This window comes from Pieris napi, chromosome 24, assembly GCF_905475465.1.
Source record: "Pieris napi chromosome 24, ilPieNapi1.2, whole genome shotgun sequence".
Taxonomy (NCBI): Eukaryota; Metazoa; Arthropoda; class Insecta; order Lepidoptera; family Pieridae; genus Pieris; species Pieris napi.
In genome coordinates, this window is record NC_062257.1 from 6727508 (window position 1) to 6752435 (window position 24928).

At 35.8% G+C, this 24928-nt stretch overlaps 3 protein-coding genes across 13 annotated transcripts in view; 2 read left to right on the forward strand and 1 right to left on the reverse strand.

The window, feature by feature from the left end:
* The window catches only part of LOC125061955 (protein Fe65 homolog), a 92547-nt gene extending 67619 nt beyond the window's left edge, over positions 1 to 24928 (forward strand). For 9 of the 10 annotated variants that reach the window (XM_047667597.1, XM_047667598.1, XM_047667602.1 and 6 more), the window contains exons 4-14: positions 5792 to 5830; positions 6687 to 6904; positions 9974 to 10208; positions 15677 to 15869; positions 17123 to 17250; positions 17848 to 17853; positions 18636 to 18829; positions 19887 to 20089; positions 20701 to 20877; positions 21759 to 21944; positions 22327 to 24928. In XM_047667597.1, coding sequence (XP_047523553.1) covers positions 5792 to 5830; positions 6687 to 6904; positions 9974 to 10208; positions 15677 to 15869; positions 17123 to 17250; positions 17848 to 17853; positions 18636 to 18829; positions 19887 to 20089; positions 20701 to 20877; positions 21759 to 21938 — 1573 coding nt within the window. In that variant the 3' untranslated portion in view covers positions 21939 to 21944; positions 22327 to 24928. The remainder of the gene's footprint in view (positions 1 to 5791; positions 5831 to 6686; positions 6905 to 9973; positions 10209 to 15676; positions 15870 to 17122; positions 17251 to 17847; positions 17854 to 18635; positions 18830 to 19886; positions 20090 to 20700; positions 20878 to 21758; positions 21945 to 22326) is intronic. The other variant, XM_047667599.1, reaches the window with a different exon arrangement.
* Positions 10820 to 13122, forward strand: LOC125061957. The gene is made up of 2 exons (XM_047667610.1): positions 10820 to 11303; positions 12354 to 13122. The coding sequence occupies exons 1-2, from the start codon at positions 11129 to 11131 to the stop codon at positions 13091 to 13093; spliced, it is 915 nt and encodes a 304-aa protein (XP_047523566.1). The 5' UTR covers positions 10820 to 11128; the 3' UTR covers positions 13094 to 13122.
* On the reverse strand, positions 11305 to 13890 carry LOC125061956 (protein ALP1-like). Of its 2 annotated transcripts, XM_047667609.1 has the most exons (3): positions 13304 to 13886; positions 11726 to 12258; positions 11305 to 11392 (listed from the first exon to the last, which is right to left on the reverse strand). In XM_047667609.1, the coding sequence occupies exons 1-3, from the start codon at positions 13576 to 13578 to the stop codon at positions 11352 to 11354; spliced, it is 849 nt and encodes a 282-aa protein (XP_047523565.1). In that variant the 5' UTR covers positions 13579 to 13886; the 3' UTR covers positions 11305 to 11351. The 2 variants fall into 2 exon arrangements, with proteins under 2 accessions (XP_047523565.1, XP_047523564.1); XM_047667608.1 differs by having other exon boundaries at positions 11305 to 12258; positions 13304 to 13890.

Below are 24928 nucleotides of genomic sequence, written 5' to 3' on the forward strand. Positions count from 1 at the left end.
CTCTAGGCTCTATTTTCCCCTATTGTGTGACCATGTACCAAATGATACTTTTACAATAGTTTACTTTTTTTAAACGGTAAGAGAGATAGGAAAGAGGAGATTTTGTCACTCCAATGCTGACTAGCTTTTCGGCGCGCGATCTGATCGAGTGCCTGACAGGCTACTATGCTCCTATTAATAATAAAAAAATAAGGTTTACAATTGATATATTTTCGTTATTTAATTTCGGTTACCTATAATAATATGTTCGTCGCGTTAAGTGTCTAACTTGGACTCGGCGTTCAATGCATCGTATAATCTGTATCGGACAAACTTCGTTCCTGTTACAAAGTACATTTTACGTGCAAGATAAAGCTGCCTCGAGCTTTATAAGCTCAACAACGTGTGCTCAAGTTTTATAACTTGATCATGTATAGTTTTAAGACCCTACTTTATGTTATATTTTTTTAAATAATAGGCAAACGGACAGGAGGCTCATCTGATGTTAAGTGGTGGCCGCCGCCCATGGACATTTACATTGCCAGAAGGTTCGCAAGTGCAAGGCCTTTTAAGAATTGGTACGCTCTTTTCTTGAAGGACCCTAAGGCCGTTTCTCCACTGCTCCGGTCCGGCAGACCGCTATTTAAAAGAGTTAGAAATTCAGTACTGATGACCCCAGAACGAATAAGCGGTAGGTAGTGCTGCCAGCATTAAAGTTATAGAATAGGGAACTAACTTTATAGATAGCAAGTCCATGGCACATGCACGATGCACATCCTGGGTTCGAACCTACGCGTTCAGGGATGAAAGTCGCACTCTGACGCTACTGGGCCAACACTGCTCTCACTCACCAAGAGAGAGAAAAAGAAACAATATGTTTTTTTTAAAGTCATTAAAATATTAGATCTTTAGAGAAAGAACTTTAACTTTGTTTAGCAGTAACATTTTAGATTTTTCTTTGAAATATTATACAGTATTAATTGTCTTTTGTTTAATGTTAAATCTCTATTTTCTTTTCTTTTTTTCTATTATGATGTACTTACTTATGTTTTCTGTTTCATATATATTATTTACATATATTTAGGTGTTTTGTTTTAAAATACGTATGTTAGGTGTACTCGTAATCATTTTTCGCGGGTTGATTAAATGCACACAAAGCATGTGCTTGGTATGTTGATTAAAACCGTAATACTGGAACCGAGAGAATGAAAATAATGTTGGAATTTTAGGTTTCATAACAGACTAAAGTGCATATATTGTATTTGCTTTGACGTCAAAATTCAGCGTTTATTTAAATTCACTTACATTTTATTTTCCTTCGTGGTATATTTATTTCGTAACAATATTAATAGCCATTATTCAGATACATTTACACTAAAACACATTTCCATTTTAATCATCTTCTAGTGTATGTGTGTGACCCTTTTTTGGCAAAGGCCTGCTCCAAATCCCGACATTCCATGCCAGTTTGACATGTACCACCTGCTGTTTCTTTAATGTGGTCTATCCTTCTGAGTGCTACAGCTACCAATATATATATATATATATATATATATATATATATATATAAACAATTACACTAAAAATATAGCCAAAAATCGAATACATAATATTTTTTTATAATTTATTACTTAAGATACACAGATACACGTGGAACATGGTGTAATGGTTGCAGCTCCCTACAAACGTTGTGTAAAACAAAAAACATGACAATTGAAAAGAGTGGCGGAGAGTTTATTGCCAGTTCATCTCTTCCGTTCTACGCCTTTGAGAAATGTAAAATTAGAAGCATTTAATGTATATTTATTTTTTCATAAGTGTACATTGTGTTACCTACATGAATTACTTTGACTTTACCTACAAAAAGGTTAAAACATTTACAAAAGGGAACAAACAATAAAAATTATTCAATACATTAAACTAAGTATTACCACATTTGGCCGTGTTGTGTGATGGTGTAATAGTGAGTGTATGCACGTGAAGGTGTATATGTGGGGTGTGTTCATGATGCAGGTAATTTAGCGCTTTGGATATTCTTAACACTCCTTTTAAGATTCCGCGATAGCTTAAACAAGTCAAGGTATATAATAAGTAGATGTATATCCGTGCTGCGCGATACAAAACTGAGTTATATTATACATATATGAATAAAAGTTTGTATGTAAAACGAAGTTTTGCAGAATATTAAAGTTGTACGCGAGGTAACGATTGTCTAGTTTCTAAACACAATAAAACTATATTGCCTTGTAAAAACACCTTTTTTGTTTGACTCATGTTCTAAGGAAATATGTTATTTTTTTGTTTTATGTAATAGAAGGCAAACGGGCAGGAGGCTTGCCTGGTGTTGGACACTCCGCCCATGGACACTCACATTGCCAGAAGGCTCGCCGGCACCGTACCAGTACCGGCATTTACAATTAAATTTCATAAACAGTATTGGTTGGTAAATGAAGAAATGCTTTTTGACTTTGTACACTGGGGACCATACTTTTTAAATTTATCAATTTTTAATTATTATTATTACTTGTACCACAAAGAACGGTTCGGTGGCCGTCGATACACAATTCATATTAAAATAATAAGTCCTGAGTACATACCTCGTCAATGTCTCCTTACAGGAAGATAGGCACACAATATTATCAGCCGTAAGGATTTGGGATTAGTTTTAGTATGGGCACAAAAAGAGGTTAGACTGATGATAATTGATACCTTGCCTCACAATAGTTCTTAAACACGCACTAAAACACTCACTATAAAATTCTAAATAGTGGACGTATATAGATACGTCAACTATAATTAACAACAAGTATATATGTATTATCCAAATAAAAAATGCTAGATGCACGAGAACACGTAACCCGAAAGAAGCTCAACAATTACTATCAAAAAATGTGTCGATCGGCCGTGTAAAAATATTTGGCATCACCCTCATCAATTTTATAAAATTAATATAATGTATTTCGAACATTACTATATAGGAAAATGTATATTTGTGTGTTGGAAATAAATACATATAAATAATACGCTGAATTCTTGGTGAGGACGTCGCTAACAATCTTGCCACAAAAATACATGAAGTTCACGCGGGATGCTGATATCAGAAGCTAGTTAAATGATTCCAATGTTTACATCTGTGTGTTTAATTTTAGACTGTTTACGTAAATTGTTGTTTCCGCGATTAAATCAATCTGAAACACGAAAAAACAGTTTAAGTAACACAAATTTTGATGCAACAAAAATTATTCCGTCACCTACTTAACTGCCTATCTGATACCTAATAGAGCAGTGTTGGCCTAGTGGCTTTAGCGTGCGACTCTCATCCCTGAGGTCGTAGTTTCGATCCCTGGCTGTGCACCAATCCAGACCTAAAAGAGGTTGTAGCGCCACTGATTTATTTTTAATTTTTTATCTGATACCTATTCCACTGTTTCACTAGTATTTTTTTTTGTATTTTTGTTTACCATCATTTTAGAAAAGATAGATATCGTAATATGTTCTCTTTGATCATTTTTCTTCTGCCTCATAATTAGCTACTATGTACTTATATACATTAATTGTGACTCAATTAATGTTTGGATTAGCTTTTACATTTTTGTTTATACGTATTTCTTTTTTCTTAAAATTTTACTTGATTTAATTTTAGTTATTACATGTTTTTTGAGTTCGTTTTTATTGTTCCATTTTAGGGTTGCCTGGAAGAAATCGCTTGTTAGCGATAAGGCCGCCCGTTGTCTAATACCTTATGTAACCTGCTTTTTTTGTTCTTTATATATCTATGATTTTGTATATTATGGTAACGAAGTGAAAATAAATAAATACATAGACCTAGGCACTGACCTCCTGTGATCAAACTGGATACCTCCTGGAGACTCTTTCTTCCTCTTAATCGTTCTAGCACGTGCAAACTAAAAACACAATAGATGACCGTATATCAAAACTACAGGTAATTCTTTATGAAGTCTAAAATTCTACCGTTAGAAGCTTACAATAGAACCTCTTGACACACGTAGAGAGCACCTAAAGACGACTTGACACCGAAACGGAGATACGATGCGCTTTTAAAGGACTTTGAGCTTTTGAAAGTGCAGTTTCTATGGGAGATGAGCTTTGTGTTACGATGTAAGCTTTTGAATGTAACTTAGTTTATCGTGAACTTTATTTCTTTTTTGTTAAAGATGAATTGCTTCTTGCGCTAGTAGTATTTTTAACATTCCTTATAGTTAAACACACAACTTTAAAAACGTATAAAGACTTTTTGTGACTGAGTACAGATATTGATTCCATACATTTACATTTTAAACAAATTTAAGTTTTCGTCTGAAAAGTTTCTTTAGCCAAAAAGCTTTATTTCAAAGTTCATAACTTGTATTAACGGCTGTACATTTTCATCACTCAGGCATTCTTAATTTTATAAGCGTGGTTACATAGCAATTAACATTTCATTATTTCGCTTGTATTCTTTTGTTATACGTGAGTGGTAAATTTAGAGAGAAATAAAATCCTCCTTTATTTAAAGCATAATGCCTAATAGAACCCTATATATAAAATAAAAAATGTTTATTATGGAACATAAGATACATGTATCACTTATTCCACGTCATTAAATTTGAATCGGTAGACATCCCTACTCATCTGCAAAGAAGACAGAGGGTGTAGGCCAAGAGAAAAAGCCGGCGAAAAACTCTCGGTACTCTTTTAAAATAGCAAATCATCAATCAACACTTATTATAAAACAAATATCGCAAATTAATTAGAAGTAGCCTGTCTAGCACTAGTCCCAGGCCCTTTTATCAACTAGATAATCGTTAACTTTATAGTAAGCCTTTTTACACAGCTTTTCTTTATTACATTTCTTAAATTTATTAAAATGCAGAGATAAAAGAGCCTCTGAAGAATTACAAACCCCATAATAATAAGCCATAAGTCATTAAGCTATGAAAGTAACTAAAATAAACAAGTCTAGCTGTATCGACATCAGTTAGTGTATATAGTTACAATACTTGAATTTTAATATACGAATTTCTACATGAATACAGCAAAATAATTCGTAATTATTCCGACCGCAGAGTGAACATAAAATGGTCGAACGAAGTGCTATTAGCTCTGAGATTGGTCATAAAGCCGCTCCGTGGTTAATTTACTAGACTCTTGTTAAATTAATGTAACAAGTGTATGGCGTTTATTAAGAGGTATTATTTAATAATATGATTGCAGTCTAGCCTAACTAAGGTTAAGTGACGCCGCCCATGGGCACTCACAAAAATTTAATTCCACAAGTGAGCGTTGAAGCAGTTTTTGCCGGGCACCACCACTATGTGGAACCACTGAAGTATTTATGAACCAATTCGACTTAGGGTCCTTCAAGAAAAGAGCGTACTCATACTTAAAAGGCCGGCATCGCCCTCGCGATAGTTTATTGCCAGTTCTTCGCTTTCGCTCGCAGCGCTACGCACTTGATTTGAGAACTGGCAGTAAATGTAAAATTAGAAGCATTAAATGTACATATTTCTTTTTTTGACGGTCATACATTGTGTTACCTACATGAATAAATGATTTTTGACTTTTTGAAAGAAATTACTACCATGAATCTTTTTAAAAGTCAAATTTTACACAGATTACTTTCAGTAACAATTTTGGATACTGTCAAATAGGCTATTGTAGCCGAATTGCAGAATATACTAAAAGAAAGCGGGAGTGGAAGTTTTGAGAATGAAATCCCTTTTGATTTTATATTTTTGGGAAATTTAACGACAGTAATTTTCTATAATCTGTGCTTTTATAAGTTCTATAGTCTTTGCGTTGATTGTTACAGAGTTGAGGACGAAGCTTCTTCACCAGTTGGCAAAGTCAAGTGAGTATCATTTAAACGAAAATATTTTAACGCATTTATTATAATTATTTTGTTTAATTATTAAAAATTTCTTGTTTACAATATTCTCAACCTACATAGTATAATAATAGTCAAATTAATTACTATTTAAAGTTAAAAATAGAATAGAAAATTAAATCAAATTTAAAAAGTTTGGTCCCTGTGGCAGTGTACCTTTAATGAAAGCATTTCCTCGATGTATTGGATACTTATTCCTTGAGCGAGGAAAGCACCAGCTCTGGGGTCATCGGTACTGTCAGACGCTAACTTAAATCTTTAATTAGCGCCTAAGCACTTGAACCCGACGGCCCAAGAGTCTCAACTCTAAAGAGAACAAAATGGGGGGAAAGACTCTTTAGATTTTACAATTCGTAGTTACAAGGCTGAATTTGGAAAAAAAAATCAATAAATGATTATTTGCGTGAGATAGTGTAGTTGATATAAATTTTATAAAGTATGATATGATATGTACGATACAAATAATTTAAGAATTGACCAATTCATATGACTAATAATATAAAATTTAAAATTCCTGTAAAGACAAATTTGTGTGGCAGAATATGCGAACTTACGATTGTACCACCTCACACATTTTTGTACCATATTCTTGCAATAAATAAATTATTATTATTAATACTTTACAATAATTCTATTTGTTTTTTTTAATTTAAATAAGACATAACTATTGCAATTCATACTTACGGAATAGCATTTAATATTATACAATTCGATGTTTACACGCTTTACTTAATAAACGTTGAGATAAATTTATAAAAACTAAAATTAAAATTAAATAAATAATCTAACATTTGGTTGATAAATATATAAAACTTTACAGCGAAAAGTGCGGCCTTATCACGCCGTCACAGAATGGCGGGGAGGAATCACCGCCTCCAGAAAAGGAACGAGCTGATCGCGAGGATTCAGAGAAGCTACACGCAGCCGTGGGCCCGGTGCCCCACTGCGCTGAGGGCCCCAATGATGACTTATACGCCATCCCTGTAAAGTTGAGGCCCAAGAAGGAGACTCTGCCGCCCGGTTGGGAGAAACATGAAGGTAATGAGAGACGGAACAGAGCAGTGATGCCAACTTCTACAGAATGTTCTCTCTTCGATCTTGGAGTATTTTTGATATTTCAGTTGTAGCTCGCTTGGAGTTTATATTTGGTTTAGTATGATTAGGTTCTAGGCTTAATATAAATTATATAGAATCGTGCATTTAAATAACCACGTAAAAATCCCCCTTAATAACACCTAAATACATCTTGATTACCCCTACATTTGGGGGAAAAACCCCCCGTTTTCATCACTGGAACAGAGATTTATTTTTCCGAGGGGAAAAATCGCATAAGGCGCGCGAATTAAAAACTAATTATCATTTACATAATTAGTATCATAGTGACGACCTTTATCAAGTTCTATTGATTGTCCATGATACAATATCTCGTTTCTTATACCCCACGTATTAGTTTTAGGAACTACTACTGTTGTGATTATGGTCAGAGTATATTTATTACTAGAGAGAGTTAAGTTCGGTGGTTGTTGGAGGGATGTTCAAATAAATGAAACACTTTGTTTGAAGCTAAAGCCGGTTGCAGACCGAAAACTAAGCTATGCCAAGGCTAAACTAAGCTATGCCAAGCAAGCTAGGCTAAGCTAAGCTAGAAATAAATAGCGTGCACACCAACAGCTAAGCCAAAGCTCAGTCAGTGTGGCGAAGGATGTGCAAATGGTGTGCGGGGTAGCGGGAGGGGCTTAGCTTAGCTCGTGTAGCTGCGCATCGGCATACACAACTAAATTAGCTTCGCATATTTTAGTTAGCTCACATAGCTTAGTTCGCATAGTTTGCGGTCTGCACACAAGTATGGAAAACTGCATCAGCTATGCGAGCTAAGCTAAACTAACTTAGCTTAGCTCTTGGTCTGCAACCCGTATAAGTGTCAACTGGCTTTTATCGTTTAAAACAAGGGCTTATATAACATAACATTAGGGAGTAGTGTTGCGATGCTGGACTAACAAAAACTGTAACTTATTTATGGGTTCTTAAATCTAAGTGACACTTCTGTTACCTATAAAGAATATAAGTGACACCTGTTGGACATTGGGAAACGAGAATGTTATGTTATAACTAGCTGCTCCCGCAAACGGCATATTTGTGGTATATTTTGCCATGTATATTATTTCTAGGAAACATTTAGTTTAGTTTAAATAACTATAGAATAAAAAATAGAGGTTGATCGTAGAGGGGTGACAATTAAGGGTTGTATGTATTTTTGTATGCTGTATCATAACAAAATAAAAACGATACCGAAAAGATTTGTCTAAAAAATAAAAATAAAAATTTATGGGTGGGACCACCCTTAACATTTAGGGGGATGCAAACGAACATTGTGACACGAGAATTTTATACATATACTAGCTGACCGGGCAGACGTCGTTTTGCCATGTATATCATTTATAATAAAAAATAGGGGTTGATCGTAGAGGGGTGAAAGTTAGGGGTTGTATGTATTTTTTAATGCTGTATCATAAAAAAATAGAAATTAACAATTTTGTCTAAAAAATAAAAATTTAGGGGGATGAAAAATAGATGTTGGCCGATTCTCATAGATACCGGATAAGCACAAAAAATTTCATCAAAATCGGTCAAGCCGTTTCGAAGGAGTATGGCAACGAAAACTGTGACACGAGAATTTTATACATATATTAGATGAGTGTATGAAAAACTAAAGGGCATATTTTAACTAAACTAACGTAATACAATTTATTGGCTACAAGTGTGAGTTGATTGTTAACATTTGCGCTTCTAATTATTGACATATATTTATAACTTAACTAATGTTAGGTTACATAACTCGAGTCAAAGGTTTTTGAAGTTATACTTCTTTAGGCGCGTTATTAAAAATTTATGAGAGTGAAATTTTACGATGCGCGCGCACCGTGACACAAAATTCAGTATGGGCGGCGAGCGTGCGCGAGCGAGATGGGAATAAGACAATCTACTTGTAGTACCCTTTAAACAAATAAAGCAGTTTTAATTATTTTTTCAAAGAAATTTAGCAATGCTTTTTCACAAAGACCTATTTATACTTAGTTAAAAGGTTATGAAACATACCTAGTTATTAAATTGAATTAATAATATAATAATAATTATTATTAACATTAATTAATAATTGAATAATATACTAAATATTAAATATTGTTAATAATAATAATAATTATGTTATTGATTATTAATTATTTAATATTTTAAAAAAATAAAGAAAGCCAAAGAAGTATAACTTCTTACGCGCGTACACAAGTACACGCACCATATTTTTTTGAGGCATTGTCTGCCTAGTGGCGTCTCCGGTGAACCAATATGTGCATTTAACATCCTACGGAGAAAACGTTGTGAGGAATGTCATGCCTTAGATCCAAAAAGTCGACGGCGTGTTTCAGACAATTCGGCTGATCTTTAGATTACAAAACAGATAAAACCGGGGTTCCTATAACTATAATAGCATATAGTAGAAACTCGATAAGTTAAAGTCCATGGGAAACACAAAATATTTTAAGTTATAGAGGTTTTAAGTTATCAAGGGTATGTTAGGGATAGGTTAATATAGAGGTAGGTATGTACTCTTATTCCTATTTTTACTCAAATGCGTCGGAAGGATTGGTTCAATAAAATACAGAAATTTAAATAATCTTATTTATTTATTCACATTACACACGTTACATAAAAATAAAACAACAATTTAGGTTTAGTCTACTTAAAAAAATCTGTTTTAAACAATTCACAGTTTCTAAATCGATTTGATTTTCAATGACAAATAGATAGAGAAATGATCTTACAGTTGTTAAAGCTCTTTTTGCTTCATTAATTGATACGCAAAATGACTCATTGACAAACAATTTTATGTTATAGAGGTTGTGGAAACATTTCTTTAAGTTACTGAGAGCTACTAATTCAGAGATTACTTATTTAAGTTACAGAGGTTGCGTATTTTAAGTTATGGAGGTCAAAAGGCTCTGATGGGAAGGGAACATATTATTTTTTGAAGTTATAGAGGTTTTTAAGTTACCGAGGTTTGAGTTATCGAGGTTCTACTGTCTATTAAATTAAAAACACCTTTATTTACAGACAATGACGGTCCTTACTACTGGCATATAAAGAGTGGAACAATCCAGCGAGAGATACCAAAAATGCCGCCGATAGAAGCAAGAGAATCCCGCATTTCGATGGTCAGGGATTGTTCCAACTTGTCGGAGGTGAAATACGACGGTCCAATGACCACATCAGTCACCAGAAGTACGACCAGTGGCGCTCTTGACCAAGATGCTCAAGAGGCTAAGAGGAAAGAGGAGATGGCCTATAAGTTAGTGTATTATAAGATACTAATTTTTTTTTATTTTTTATTGGACAATTCACACCAATTGACCTAGTCCCATGCTAAGCTGGTGAAGCTTGTGTTATGGGTACTAGGCAACGGATATACATATTATATATAGATAGACACATAAATACATATTTAAACACAAAAAACCTCAGCACAACACCAAATGCTCATCACATCGATGTTTGTCTCAGCCGGGGATCGAACCCGGGACCCATGGATTCGCAGTCAGGGGTACTGACCACTAGACCAATGAGCCGTCAATATTTAAAGAAAAAACTTTTTAACCGGATTAAAGTTATGTATTATTATAAATTTACAATTATTTAATAGAGGACACCGTGAGCCATTTCGCCAAATCCCTCCATCTTTTAGTCGATACCAACTCCGGGTAAATAAATACAGATAATGCAACTTTCTCTACAGCTGTGATACTTTTTGACATCCAACACCTTTTGTCTTCAGTCACCGTGACCACGCAGGCTGTAAAGCACGCGAAACGTCGGATAAATTTGAAATTATGGTTAATAATTGTAAATTTATAATAATACATAACTTTAATCCGGTTCAAAAGTTTTTTCTTTAAACGTGTAAGGCCGGGTTCCCACTACGCCGGACCGGCAGATCTGCCGCGCCGGTAAATCTGCCGGAAGAGCTAGTGGCTGTACAATTTATATGAAGCTATTCACATTATCCCGGGTCCGGCATTTTTGCCGAGCCCGGCATTTCTACCGAACGTTTTGTCACTACGAATTGCCGGTAGAACGACCGGGCCCGGAGTAATGTGAACGAGTTTGTGCCGGTATCTGTCCCCCGCTCGCCCTGCTCGTGCTCCCCTCGCCCCGCCCGTGTTCCACTCACGTCATTCGGCTCGCATGTTCTGGTAAAAGTAGACGTTTAGCATGGATATTCAAGCAGAAACTTTAATTACGCTTGTCCAAGAGAGACCTGTTCTGTGGGATAAGACCGAAGACGTTTATAAAGACAAAAACTTAAAGTTAGCAGCATGGCGTGAAGTATGTTTAATACTGAAACCAAACTTCGATGAACTGGATGAAAAAGAAAGAAAACAGTACGGTGAGTTTTTAATGTTTTATTGATAAAATGTAAATGCATTGATAAATTTTATTTTATAGCTGCTGCCTGCCACGGAACGGAACCAATATCTGAAACAAAATAATTAGTAAATGATGTCCGTATAGCGTTGGCATTAGGGCCACCTCGACTCGACACATTTCGATTCATGGGTGTAGTTTCTTGTTCTTGTCTATGTTCTATATTTTGGTAACTTTCAAAATTTATACCATCTTTTTCTCTTACAAAATTATGTAAGACTGCACAAGCTTTAATTACTTGAATTGCTGTGTCTACGTTGAGATCTATAGCTCGATGGATTATTCGCCACTTATTTGCCAGAATACCAAAAGCGCACTCAACATACCTTCTTGCTCGACTTAGTCTATAGTTAAAAATCTTTTTATCAGTATTCAAATGTGTACCTCCATATGGACGTAGGAGATTAGGTGTTAAAGCAAAGCCTTCATCGCCAACAAGTATAAACGGTAATTCTTCGTGCAAGTTTTCATGAAGCGGTCTAGGCTTTGGTACATTTAAAGTACCATCATTGATCTTTTGCCAAAATGTACTATCCTTTAATATACTAGAATCGCATTCCTTGCCAAATGAGCCCACACTAATAAAAATAAATCGGTACTCTGAATCGACAACTGCCATTAATACAAAAGAATAATACTCCTTGTAATTAAAGAACATAGAACCACTCTTGGCTGGTTTCAAAATTCTGATATGTTTGCCATCTACTGCTCCAAGACAGTGAGGAAAGTTGGCTTTTCTTTCGAATCCTGAAGCGATGTCCTCCCATTCTCTCTCAGTATCAGGCAGCTTAAGGAAATCTGTCTTTAGGTTTTCCCAAATGACGTGGGTCATTTCTTTTATTAGTTTACTTATTGTCGAAACGCCTACTCTGTATGAGTAATGTATTTCTTTGAATGAACATCCTGAAGCTAAATATCTGAAAAAAAAGTATTTTTTGTTAATACATTATTACTTTATACGTCACCAAGAAACAAATTGTATTGTTTTATGATATTTTTTTATTGATTTCAGGAAAACAGGTTTCAACTAAATGGAATAATATACGAGATTCGTGGCTTAAGACAGTAAAGAAACAAAAAGATGAGTCTAAATCTGGATCTTCGACCAAAAAGACACGAAATTATTTATATCACGAGCAATTAATGTTTTTGAAAAAAGTCTCCGAACCTCGACCACCACATGAGTCAGTTTCAAAAAAAGCAAGAACCGAGACTGAAGTAGGCATGGAATCAGATTTTCGTTCACCTTTAATTAAAGATAAAAAAAAAATTGATAATAAAGAGGTAAATGACAGGATGGTAAAGTTTTTGGACTCCAGAATAAACCCAGAAAAGGAAAACCATCATCTATCTTTCTTCAAAGGCATTATACCAATCTTGAACACTTTAACTATCGAAGAGACTTTAGAATTTCAAGCTAGCGTCATGACAATGTTGCAAAAAATTAAAAGTAGGAATTATGAGAGACCAAATTACGGACATTGGCGTGATTCATATAATCAGATAACCGGACCAGATCAGTATTCTGGATACTACACACATAATAGCGTCAATCAACAGCCAATACCTACGCAAGATCAACACTACCCTGGATACTCTACGCAATATAATAGTAGCAATCAACAGGCAACAACATCTATACCATCAACTTCATCTCAGACATCGAATCCGATTCCAGCTTCGCCATCAGCATCTAGTAATCGTTCCATACATTCCCAAGACTCAGATTACTTAGATTTTGAAGGGATTTAAGTTTGAGTACAAATAAATACTTAAATAATTGTTTGCATTTTTAATTCATAATGATTATCAAATACATACACCCTCCCACACACACACATTATATATATTCACATTCATGAAACAAACATACATAGCAAACATTCATTCATTCATACAGTCTTAAGTAGGTACCTACGTCAAAACTATTATTACGCAATCTAGTGCATAAAATAATCTTACCTTAGACATATGGCTAATCTTTGTTCTGGGCAAATACATTCTCTGAAACTTGTATCTCGTACTCTTATGTCTAGTCGTCCCAGTAAATCGTCAAAAGTGGTTGCTGTCATTCGAAAATAATTGAAGAACTTTGATTCGTCTCTTCTAAGTTCACCCATTAATGTTTCAAATGTTCCAAGTGAAAATCTTTCCCGTAAAATAGGGTGTACCCAATGTTTTCTTTTATTTTGCCTTCTATTAAGATACCACCACAACACAACAATTTCGTCGTCCATTGTGCGCGCAGGTCCAAATTCAACTGAGGACTGTCTGAATTTCTTCCGGGATCCGATGTAATGTGAACACTCTGTCCGGTGTCCGGTTTTCGGCAGATCTGCCGGTCCGGCGTAGTGGGAACCCGGCCTTACGGCTCATGCCCACGAGCCGGTTTTTCGCCGGGCCTAGCTCCGGCGAAAAACCGGGTCTATGTCCGGTCGACAGTCGTGTATGGGACACTATGACGCCATGCACACGACGCCGGCGCTAGCGCCGGCTCTCCGCGCAGCCGGGCACGGTGCTCGCCGTGTCTACGCCCGGCGCGCAGTGTAGTATGGCAGTGTATGAGCGCATGCACACGAGACCGGGCCTACACCCGGCGCGTGCCGACTATCTACGCAGTACGCACAATACAATATTATAATATATAATTATTGAAATCGACCAGGAATTATTAATTGGAGATATACTACTGCGCATATTTGTGTCTTCATGTTTAAGTTTGGGTTCCAAAATATGTAACATTTTTATAATGTTTCTTTTTTCATCCGAAAGTACTTCTCAAATTTCTCGTCATAGTTGCTTCTGAATGAGCGTATGAAATGCACCATGATCTTCTCTTTCTGTTAACATGGGAGGTACCCAATGTCGTCTATATATTTTTTCTCGTCTTTTTTTAGCTTTTTATACATGTACCACGCAATAATACATTTCCTCTTTTTAACACTCAACATTTTATACGTCCACAATTCATTGAATGAAAAGAGCGTATGAAGGCGGCACCTCGATGAAACCGGGTCGTGTACAAACCGTGTTGTGTGCAAGCTCGGCCGGATTCTACCCGGCGCCGGCTAAAAACCGGGCCGTGTTGAAACCGGCTCGTGGGCATGAGCCCTAAAGGTTATGTCGATAAAAGACAATACTATACTAATTATATATTTGTGATTATTTCTCGGTAAATTAACCCAGGATTTGTGTTTGCATTATGACAAGGCAATTTGCTATAATTTAATTAAGAATATTGTAAGCTATTGCATAGATTTTATCGCGGGCTTCGAGCGCGGCGACCGAATCAAGAAATTCCGTAACGTAAATAAACCTAACACACGATGACGTAATATAGGTGCGGCCAATACGCGTTAGAGCGGGACAGAACGCATACTGCGTCTCACATCGGTCTGACTAGATCGGTGACGTAGCATAAGCGCGGCCGGTGCAGCACGTACGCGTTAGAGTGAGACAGACTATATAAGCGAGTTAGTCTGAGTCTGGTAGAGTGATATCAAAGAAAAAACTTGAATTTATATCAAACAAAAAGAATTCTGCATAAATAAATAATTATAATTGCGTAAGTTGATAAAAAATTCTTCCCCGCGGTGGTCCCCGAGTGCCACACGTTTTATTTATATATCTTGATATATTTGTAACATATTTAAGTAAGATATACGAAAATATATCTAAAATTATACATATTATTGGTCCTCGTGGTCTAAAACGTTTCATCGTCGGACGTCAAGGCAGAATACAAAATACCATCCGTATCACCTCGACGTCCGTCGTTCCACAACAGAGCGTTTTAAGGCACTTTGCCACGCACTACTATTGTGGAACCAGCTGCCCACTGAAATTCCCGAACCAATTCGACTTAGGGTCCTTCAAGAAAAGAGCGTACCAATACTTAAAAGGCCAGCAACGCACCCGCGAGCCCTCTGGTATTGTGAGTGTATAGGTATCACATAACATCACATAGACAACATTTATTACTAACAAAAACACACTCATAATAACAATAATCAAAGAAAAAAAAGTATAATGATACGTATAACAAAATTGTTTCCTCTTTTCCCATTCGGTTCGCTTCAAGTGTGTAATGCGTGTGTGCTGTGGTTGTAATTGGCCCTGGCTCAGCATTATGCTGAGGAGCAGATTCTGCCAGATCAAATGAGCCTTCTGCCCGTTTGCCCCTATATATTCTATAAATATAATCAAGCAATAATTTACAAGTGCGATGTAGGTAGTAGAAAGGTAGTACTTGCCAATATATTAATGAAATAGACTCAAAAATATTTCGAAGCTATTAACAACTATAATATATTAAGAAATAATAAAATGTTTCAGACGCCGCAGCTATCCAGCCAGGCCAGAATCGGACGGGCGAGCTGTACGATTCTTCGTCAGGTCATTGGGTTGGGTTGAGATCTCTGAAGCTGACCTGACACCTGAGAGGTCAAGCCGAGCTGTCAATAAGTGTATTGTTGACCTGAGTTTGGGGAGAAACGATTTGTTGGACCAAGTTGGACGTTGGGGAGATGTAAGTTTAAAAATATTAATTTAATAATAAAAAAAGGGTGCGTGTACTTATGTACGCGCGTAAGAAGTTATACTTCTTTGGCATTATTAAAAATAGTTTTTGATTGCATGCAAATAATTAATTAAAATTAAATAATCAAAGACTGGAAAAGGAGTCATTATAGTCATAAAGTTCAGTTTACATTTGAAAAATTAAATAAATAAATATTTATTATTATTCTCTTACATTAAGTGTAACATAAATTCTATTATTATTCGAATGTTGTTTTTAAATTATGTCCAATGCCGTAGCAACTTCCGTGGGCAACTTCATTCTGTTAATTTTGTGTCACGGTGCGCGCGCATCGTAAAATTTCACTCTCATCAATTTTTTCATAACGCGCCTAAAGAAGTATAACTTCAATAATATTGTTAAACAACGCTAAATGCTTCTAATTTTACATTTACTGTTCTTAAATCTCGGGCATAGAACGGACGAGGAGAACTGGCAATAAACTCTCCGACACTCTTTTTAATTGCCAAGTTTTAATGTTATACACAATGTTTGTGAGGAGCTGCAACTATTACACCATGTTCTACATGACATCTTAAGTAATAATAATAAAATAAATGACAAACAATGATTTGTCATCTATCAGCAGGAGGCATGGTGAAATAGAAGCATGAAATAGAATGATCTACTATATGCAACTTTACAGAAATTGGTTAAATAAAGTTAAATTAGATAAAGTTTAACAAAAGGCTTTTATTATCATAGACATGAATACAAATACAATTATTTCATTTTAACTTATTACTGTACTACTATGTAGTACCTACTAAGATTATTACAGAATTTCATTAATTGTAATAGAATTATTAGTATTAGGTACTATCATTGTTATCGTTATTATATATTTTTGTTACTAATGGCTTCGAATCTCTTCGGATCAACCGTGGTCATCAAGAAAAAGATGGCGCGTAACCGAAAAATGTGACAAATGTGTGTAAATTTTTTTCCAACGCCGATAAAGAAGTTTGATTTCAAAAAGCAATATGGCGCGTAACCTGCTACAAAATTTCTCCCATACGTCGATAAAGAACTTTCACTTCAAAAGATGGCGCGTAACGGAAAAATGTGACGCGTAACGAAAAAATGTTACACAAATTTTTTTTCCAACCCCGATAAAGAAGTTTCACTTCAAAAAATACTGTAGTTCTTTGGTTTCATAATGTCTTCTATAACACGTTTAAATGGATATATAATAATTCCAGGGTAAGGATCTCTTCATGGACCTGGATGACGGAGCCCTAAAGCTGATAGACCCTGAAAGCCTCAACACATTGCACACACAGCCTATCCATACTATACGAGTTTGGGGAGTTGGCAGGGACAATGGACGGTAAGGTTATTTGAGGTTCTAACGAATTAACATGGGTCATTACATTGACCATGCTAATAGTAGTTATTGAACCATGAAGTAACTGTTGATGTGCATGGTCATCGTCTGTTGTCTATTTACATGACAGAAGGATTTTATGCTATACTTACTTGACTTAATGTCCTATTGCTCTCACATGGGGCAGAGTGAATCTCTCGTATTCTTTCCGACTCTTTCCGTCATCTGCAACTGCCAGCTTTGCTTGGGACGGCCACGCTTCCGCTTTCTTTGGGATTCCCATCAAGCACCTGTTTGGGGATATAATTGAAATCTCTTTGGAATGAATGGCCTATCGATTTCCACTTGCGATTGATCTGCTGGCTAATCGGGGCTCCCAAAGTTGATAGTTAGAGATCTTCCCGGTCCAGTAGATACCCAGAATTCGGAAGACAGAGGTTGAAAAAGACTTGAAGCCGATGCGAGATGTCATTATGATATAAAGCCCTATTAGTAAAGTGTTTTATTATTTAATTTTTATATTATTGTAATTTTTTATTATTTATAACTTTAAATATTTTTTATTCATTTATAATTATTTGTTATGCTCCCCTGGATCAGTGAACGGTATGTATTATCGGTAATAATAAATGTACTATATTAGTACTATATATAAAAAGATAATATTAAGTGTACGTATGTAATTAGTACACAACTTTCCACGGAGTGATGGCCTCCAAATTCTTCCATTTGTCTCTCATCTTCGCTATTTCCAACATTTCCCCGCTATCTTTTATTTCATTTCCCAAGTTCCTGGTGGGCGTACTCTTTCTTCCCACTGGGCCATTCTTTATTTACCTCATCTGTCATCACAAACATGTCTATAAGTAAAGAGTCTGTTACGACTTACGTTTTTATTATTATTATTACGATGTCTGTAAGTTGTATATATGTAATCTTAAATATATAACTAATTGTATACAGTATATTCAGTATGCGTATTTTTCTAATAGACAAGTAGAGCAACCATTCGATAGCTGTCAAGTAGTTGTCAATATGATTGGCATATTTCGATAGGAGTTCCGAACTTTTCTGTCCTTTGGTGGAAGTATTTGATATATAAATATTATTCCTAAAGGTAGGCCATTTTATGAAAAATCTGAGATCCTAGGTTCGATCCCCGACTGTGCACCAATGGACTTTCTTTCTATGTGAAGGAAAACATCGTGAGGAAACCGGCTTATCTTTGACCCAAAAAGTGGACGGTATGTCAGGCACTAGAGGCTGTTCACCTACTTGCCTATTAGATGACAAATCATGAAACAGATACATAAATATGAGTTCCAGATCTGCGCCACTGATTTATTTTTATTTTTTAAACCCGTAAAATTTTATTGTATATAATACAGAGACTTTGCGTACGTGGCACGCGACCGGGTGACACGCAAACACATGTGTCACGTGTTCCGATGCGAGGCCCCGGCGCGGTCCATCGCCAACACGCTGCGTGACATTTGCAAGAGGATCATGATCGAGCGCTCGCTGCAGCCTCCGCCGAGACCCACAGACCTACCAGCTGCCAGGCGGCCGAGACCACTCTCCGGTATTTAATAACTTCATTATTATTAAAAACATTTGAGATTTCAATAAATTATTTTGCATAAAATATAAAATACTAATATTTTAAAATTCTCTTTACGAAATTCTATTTTTAAAAATAGAATTTCTATAAGGTAATTCGCCCTTCTCGCTCTCTCTCAATCGCTCTCTCCCTTTTCTTCGACAAAAACGCTGCACACGTTCCGTAAAAATTTTACCCTCATGTTCCTAAAAAAGCTTCACTTCAAAAATCCAGGATTAACTTAACTCAGTTTTGGAGTAAAGATGTTGCGTGTGTACTCCGGCCTGAAGGACCAAAGACCAGTCTTACCACTGACTGGCCCGAAGCCCAATCTAGCTGTTGGCCAGCAGGGCTTTGAAAGCTCAGCTCAGTTTTGGCGAGCGTAGCTCTACCATAATGGGCGTTTTCCTGTGAATAGCGCAAGTGCCTCCTGCGAGATAGACTGTTCTCTCTATGTGCGCAAAACACTAGCTAGAAAGTCGACATGCCTTAGAAATTTGTCAGGCACAGGAGGCTTATCTTATACTAGAAATAAAAAAATGTGTGTGTACTTATGTACACGCGTTAGAAGTTATACTTCTTTGGCGTAACAAGATAAAAATCTTTCCAAAAATGTTACGTTTGTAGAAAAAACTACACTAACAATAGAAAAATGGTATTGAATACATTGAAAGTTTTATTATAACGCATTATTTGGTTAAATAAAGTTTATTTAATTATCGCAAAAAATTATATCTACATAACTAAAGAAATGGATATTTTTTATTTTAGCATGCATATTGATATTTATTATTCACGTCCATTGGTCGGAGTTCAGTAGACATGTGAGTTACCTTAGGTTATTGATAGCTAAAGTATGATAGAAATATTCTTGTATAAACATTGTCTGAATATCGTACAAATACAGCATCAATTTATAAACCTAAAATGTTGATTATAGCTAACTTCAGGGTGTCGGTTTTTTGTTAAAACGTTACTCATCCTTTTTCCGTAACGCGCCAAAAGAAGTATAACTTCACAAAATTGGCTTTAATTCCAGGTGCCTCCTTCCCGACTCCAATGGAAGAGCCACGCAAGACAGTAAGGGCTCGTTACCTGGGCAGTGCGGAGGTCGGCAGACCCACGGGCATGGACGTTCTGAACGACGCCTTGGAGAGGTTGGCCGCTGCTCGAGCGCCTTCTGCCTGGAGGCCTGTAGCTGTCGCAGTGGCGCCTTCTTGCATCACCATTACTGAAGAAGGGGTGGGTTCTCTTGCGCTAGTCTTATTAACTATAAATTCTTTCTTTTATACAATCCATAGATTACAAATACTTTCCAATTAGTATTAGTAGTAAGTATAAGTAAGGAATACACAAAAAAAATGATGTTATTTTTTAATTTTTCGCAGTCAAATATACTATGTCATGTAACCGTAAAAAATAAATATGAAACTTACAGAGAAATAGTATTATTGTATACAAGAAAAGATCTTACCAATTCTTAAAGGGCTGGCTACGCATTTGCGAGCCTTCTGGCAATATGAATATAATCTAAATATTGGGGTGTTAAAGACACATACAGATATATCTTTTTCTTCTTTTTTTACTGAGAAAGATTTACAGCTTATAACTTACTAAATATAAAGTTCTTTTTACGGTTCTAAACAAATCTTAACATATAATTAAGTACTTAATAATTAAATGGATTGGTAACAATAAAATCATTTTAATCCAACTATCAATATCTATCAAAATACTAAAACGAACTAAAGTTAGTTGAGAAAAACTTAGGGTAGGTAGGGTAGTATTACACTTGTAAAAACTTCCACCGAGGAACTCGGATGTCGGAGCTGATCGAAGCTATTCTTCCACAGGAATCAACCCCGATCGTGGAATGTCGCGTGCGTTACCTGTCCTTCCTGGGCATAGGTCGGGACGTGCGCCGTTGCGCTTTCATAGTGCACACGCCGCAGGACAGCTTCGTGGCTCACGCCTTCCACGCGGAGCCAAGTTCTGGAGCACTCTGCAAGACTATCGAAGCCGCTTGCAAGGTGAAAGGGAATTTCAATTTATATTAAATCGTTTATTTGCAAAGAACACTCAGATGTATTAATTAAGTCATTTATAACTGTTTTCAAAAGTTATGGTCTAAATATACTCCCTATAAACACACCTTTCCTTTAAATATCACCTTCCTCTTGAAAGCATTACACGGCATTCTGGGAAGGTGTTTAAATAGTTTGATAGCCATAACGTTTATATAAGAGTTTTTTTGATTAAATCGTGCTGCAGGGAACTTATTACTTACTTTACTTAGGTTACTCAGTGTAACTTGTGAGTTGTGACTCTCATGAGGTCGTGGGTTTGATCTACGGCAATACACCAATGGACTTTCTTTCTATGTGCGCATTTAACATTCGTTCAAACAGAGAAGGAAAACATCGTGAGGAATCATGTATAGAAGACCCAAAAATTCGGGAGCGTGTCAGGCATAGGAGGCTGAGGAACTTGCCTATTAGATTGACAAATGATTATGAAACAGTTTCAGAAATCAGAGGCCCAAATCTAAAACGTTGTAAAGCCACTGGTTTGTTTTGTTCAGTTTTATTATCAAACATGTTTTCAAATTTATTACATAAGAAATTAAAATGGAATAATTGCGCATTAAATATTTGACGTTGACATCGGCGTGGTGCGTCATACTGAGGCGACGCCATCTTGTCTTAAGAAGCGTTTTGGTGGGTTTTTTAGATTTATTTAAAAAATTGAATTAAAGATAACGATTTGTACAGATTCACAATCACTTATAAATAATCTTAAAGTGTTTTCAAAATCTTGTCAAACAGCGTATAAAAGATTATATAATGCATTATTCTATATATTCTGTTCTAAAATTCACTATTTAATAATACATATAATTCTAAATTTTCAGCTGCGCTACCAAAAATGTCTAGACGCCCACGGCGGCTTCTCAGCCTTGGGCAGCTTGAGCAGCGTGCCGGGCGGGACAAGCAGCGCGGGCAGTCCGCCCTCCAGCGACGCGAACCGCGCTTCACTCGGGCAAGCTCTGAAATCGCTTGTTGGCTCGCTTACTGGACGACGCGCGTCTTGAATTTAGGTAAAACATAAAGGAATATGTGGAAACCTTGGAGTACATAATATACAAGAACTCATATTTATTTATACAATATTTTTGTAGGTTTTTTCATATTAAAAAGATCTTCAGAAGACTTCAGAGTGCGACTCTCATACCTGAGGTCGTAGGTTCGAACCCCGGCTGTGCAGCAATAAACTTTCTTTCTATTTTAGACTTTTTTTCTTCTTTCTCGTACGAAGGAAAACATCGTGAGGAAATCGGCCGGCCTTAGACTTAAAAAGTCGGCGCGTGTCAGGCACAGGAGGCTGTCTGTAACTTGTCTTAAAACACTATATATAAGTAGTTATGTATATTTATTCAGTAAAATTTTAGACAAATTAAAAATATCTTTATATAATTCCAGAATGCCATCACAGCGCAGCTCGCCACGCTAACTTATTTCCGTTAGATATTCGAAATAATTATAAGATATTTAAATGTTAAATTGTTACAATCGGTTTTGTTTAAATTCTATATTATATCATCATATTATCTGTTGCCTTCAAGACTGCCATTTTAGAAATTGCACAAACGTTTATTTCAAATAATTGTAACACCGTGTGAATCTAGATATAGAGAAACGTTTTAGTTCAACAATTTCACGTTAGATGGCGTTTTTCACAAGACTAATTATCGACCTATTTGATACGTGCTTTCAGATACATATTATTTATAATTGGTGTATATTGGTGTACTTGATAATATGTAGCGTTTTATTAGCCCTTATATTGTGTCAACTGTCATGAAGAGGCAGATAAAGCTGACATTCGTTTAACAATCGTAATTGTTTTTCCATATATTATCTGTTAGCTATTTGGAAGCACTTATGTGAATAGGTCCACGTATAGCTCCCACAAATACGCTTTTTTTCTCTGTGTGAGCGTGTTTGCGGTCGGTCTAAATATAAACCACTTTGTATTGCATACATTAAATTTATATGATCTCAATATACACTTAAATCATATATTATAGTTACCTTATAATACCTAGTCGATAGTTGTATGCTTTTGTAAATTACGAGCGAAATATGGTAAGTGACATTTTAAACTATTTATGTCGGCAAAACAGTATTTGGTCAATCAGTTAAGTATCTGTCTCGCTCTGTCTGCATACGGGTGATAGAGACATGTAAAAGGTTAGTTGTACGGAATATTGGTTTGTAAATATATTAGATTAGTGTAGCTAATGGAATGGAACTTTGGGATGTATCCAACCATAACGTCGTTTTGGTTGGATAAGCGAGCACGGTATGAAGAAATTACTCTAATCGAGTGCTGTCGTCCGGTTATAGCCGAGCGGCCGATGTGGAATCGGAAATGTTTGGTGTTTCATGTTGGATAAAGTAATATAGTCATAGTGAAGAGTTTATTTTTGCTTAAGCTTGTATATTATAAAGTATATTGGATTGCGAGAAATGAATATTTTTTGTATGTCGCATATATGCGTTGGAAATTAGCTTCAAAGTGTACAATTATTTTTGCCCTTTTTGGCTATACTATATTCTGCTAGCCTCCTTACAAGGGTCTTGAAATCTGAGCTTGGATAATATTTATAAAGCAAATATTAGATTCTAAATATATGCCATGCAATAATAAACAAATAATAAGGAATAACTGCTCATCGGTCTTTGGAAAGAGATAGTCGAAATCGTAAAGCACTATCTCTTTCACCGTGACATCAGTTGTATTTGCGAGAAAGAGATAACGCATAAAGCCGAAGTTGCTCTCTCTTTCTAACGGCCGATATGCATATATCGTCGAGTACCGAGTAACTTCATTAGATTCACGTTAACTATCGCGTCTACAGTCTACTCAAGGCTTACGTGATAGTTGTCAACTATCACGTTTATAGTTTACTTTCAACGTGATAGTTTTCGTTTACTCGATACATTATAAATATTCAACTGCATTGGAAAGCTTAAATTCAACAGGTCTAACTTACTAAGATACAACTTGTAATATTTATTTGTATATAGCGCACGGGACCCAGAAAAGTCCATATTATATACGTTTGTGTCTATAACAAAATAGTCTATGTCCAATCACAAAGGTCGTCACATTTAAGATCTGTGGGACTGTCTTGTCTATGATCGAATTGTCTCGCGAATTAACTCTGTGATTTGCGCGTAATGGACCAATCACAGCGTTGGGTAGAGATTCGTAAGTCATAGACAATACGAGAGTCGTGTTAGGTCTTAAATGTAAGGGCCATTGTCACGCGATTTAATGACCTTCTACCTTGCTTTGTGTGGTTTTCATTTGTAGGTTAAGCGTATTTAGGTAGAAAGGTCATTTTCGCACCTCTTAGATAAGGCGTTCACTAGAATATCACAGATTAGCTTCAAATAATTCAATATAATGTTGCTTGGATATCATATACACTATACGTCATAGTTTTATTCACGTTGTAATTAAGATGTCATTGTTTTTATGTCCGCGGATTCCACTTGAACTTTTCTATTTGACTAAGATTTTTCTTACGTGCCAGCGTAACCAATTAAAGAAACAAGTGCCGACAACACACTCTTTCCATTCCTGTAACACAAGAAAATATTAAATTAAATTGACTGTCAGTTTTGAACTTTATCCGGCTCGAAGGACTAATATTGAGGCAGAGGTTTTGAATAAAATCAACGTAGGCGAGTCTTTTTGATAGGCTGGTTTGATATATTCACTTATATAAAAATTAAATGTTAATTTATAAGGAAGTTCAAGTGGAATTAGTATTCGCGGGCCATAGTCGCAATAGTTGGTACAAGCTTGACTGCCTTTATCTGAGAAGGTTTACGAAGTATTTTCTACAGAATATAATCGTTTATATGTAGAATAGATAGCTTGATGGGTTATCGGCTCATGTTTGTTGAACGATGTTTTTGATCCGTCATCGCTTTGACAGCTTAAAAGCCTTCGATTGTGGCTTTTAATGAATAATTTTGTGAAATTAATAAAAAAATAATTATAAACACA

Bases quoted from the DNA above. Each gene is read 5' to 3' on its own strand.
- LOC125061956 (XM_047667608.1), bottom strand. From the start codon at position 13,578: ATGGACGACGAAATTGTTGTGTTGTGGTGGTATCTTAATAGAAGGCAA. The intron at 12,259-13,303 runs GTAAGATTATTT...CTTTTTTTTCAG, and splicing joins AGATTAGCCATATGTCTAAG to ATATTTAGCTTCAGGATGTT.
- LOC125061957 (XM_047667610.1), top strand. From the start codon at position 11,129: ATGGATATTCAAGCAGAAACTTTAATTACGCTTGTCCAAGAGAGACCT. The intron at 11,304-12,353 runs GTGAGTTTTTAA...TATTGATTTCAG, and splicing joins AAAAGAAAGAAAACAGTACG to GAAAACAGGTTTCAACTAAA.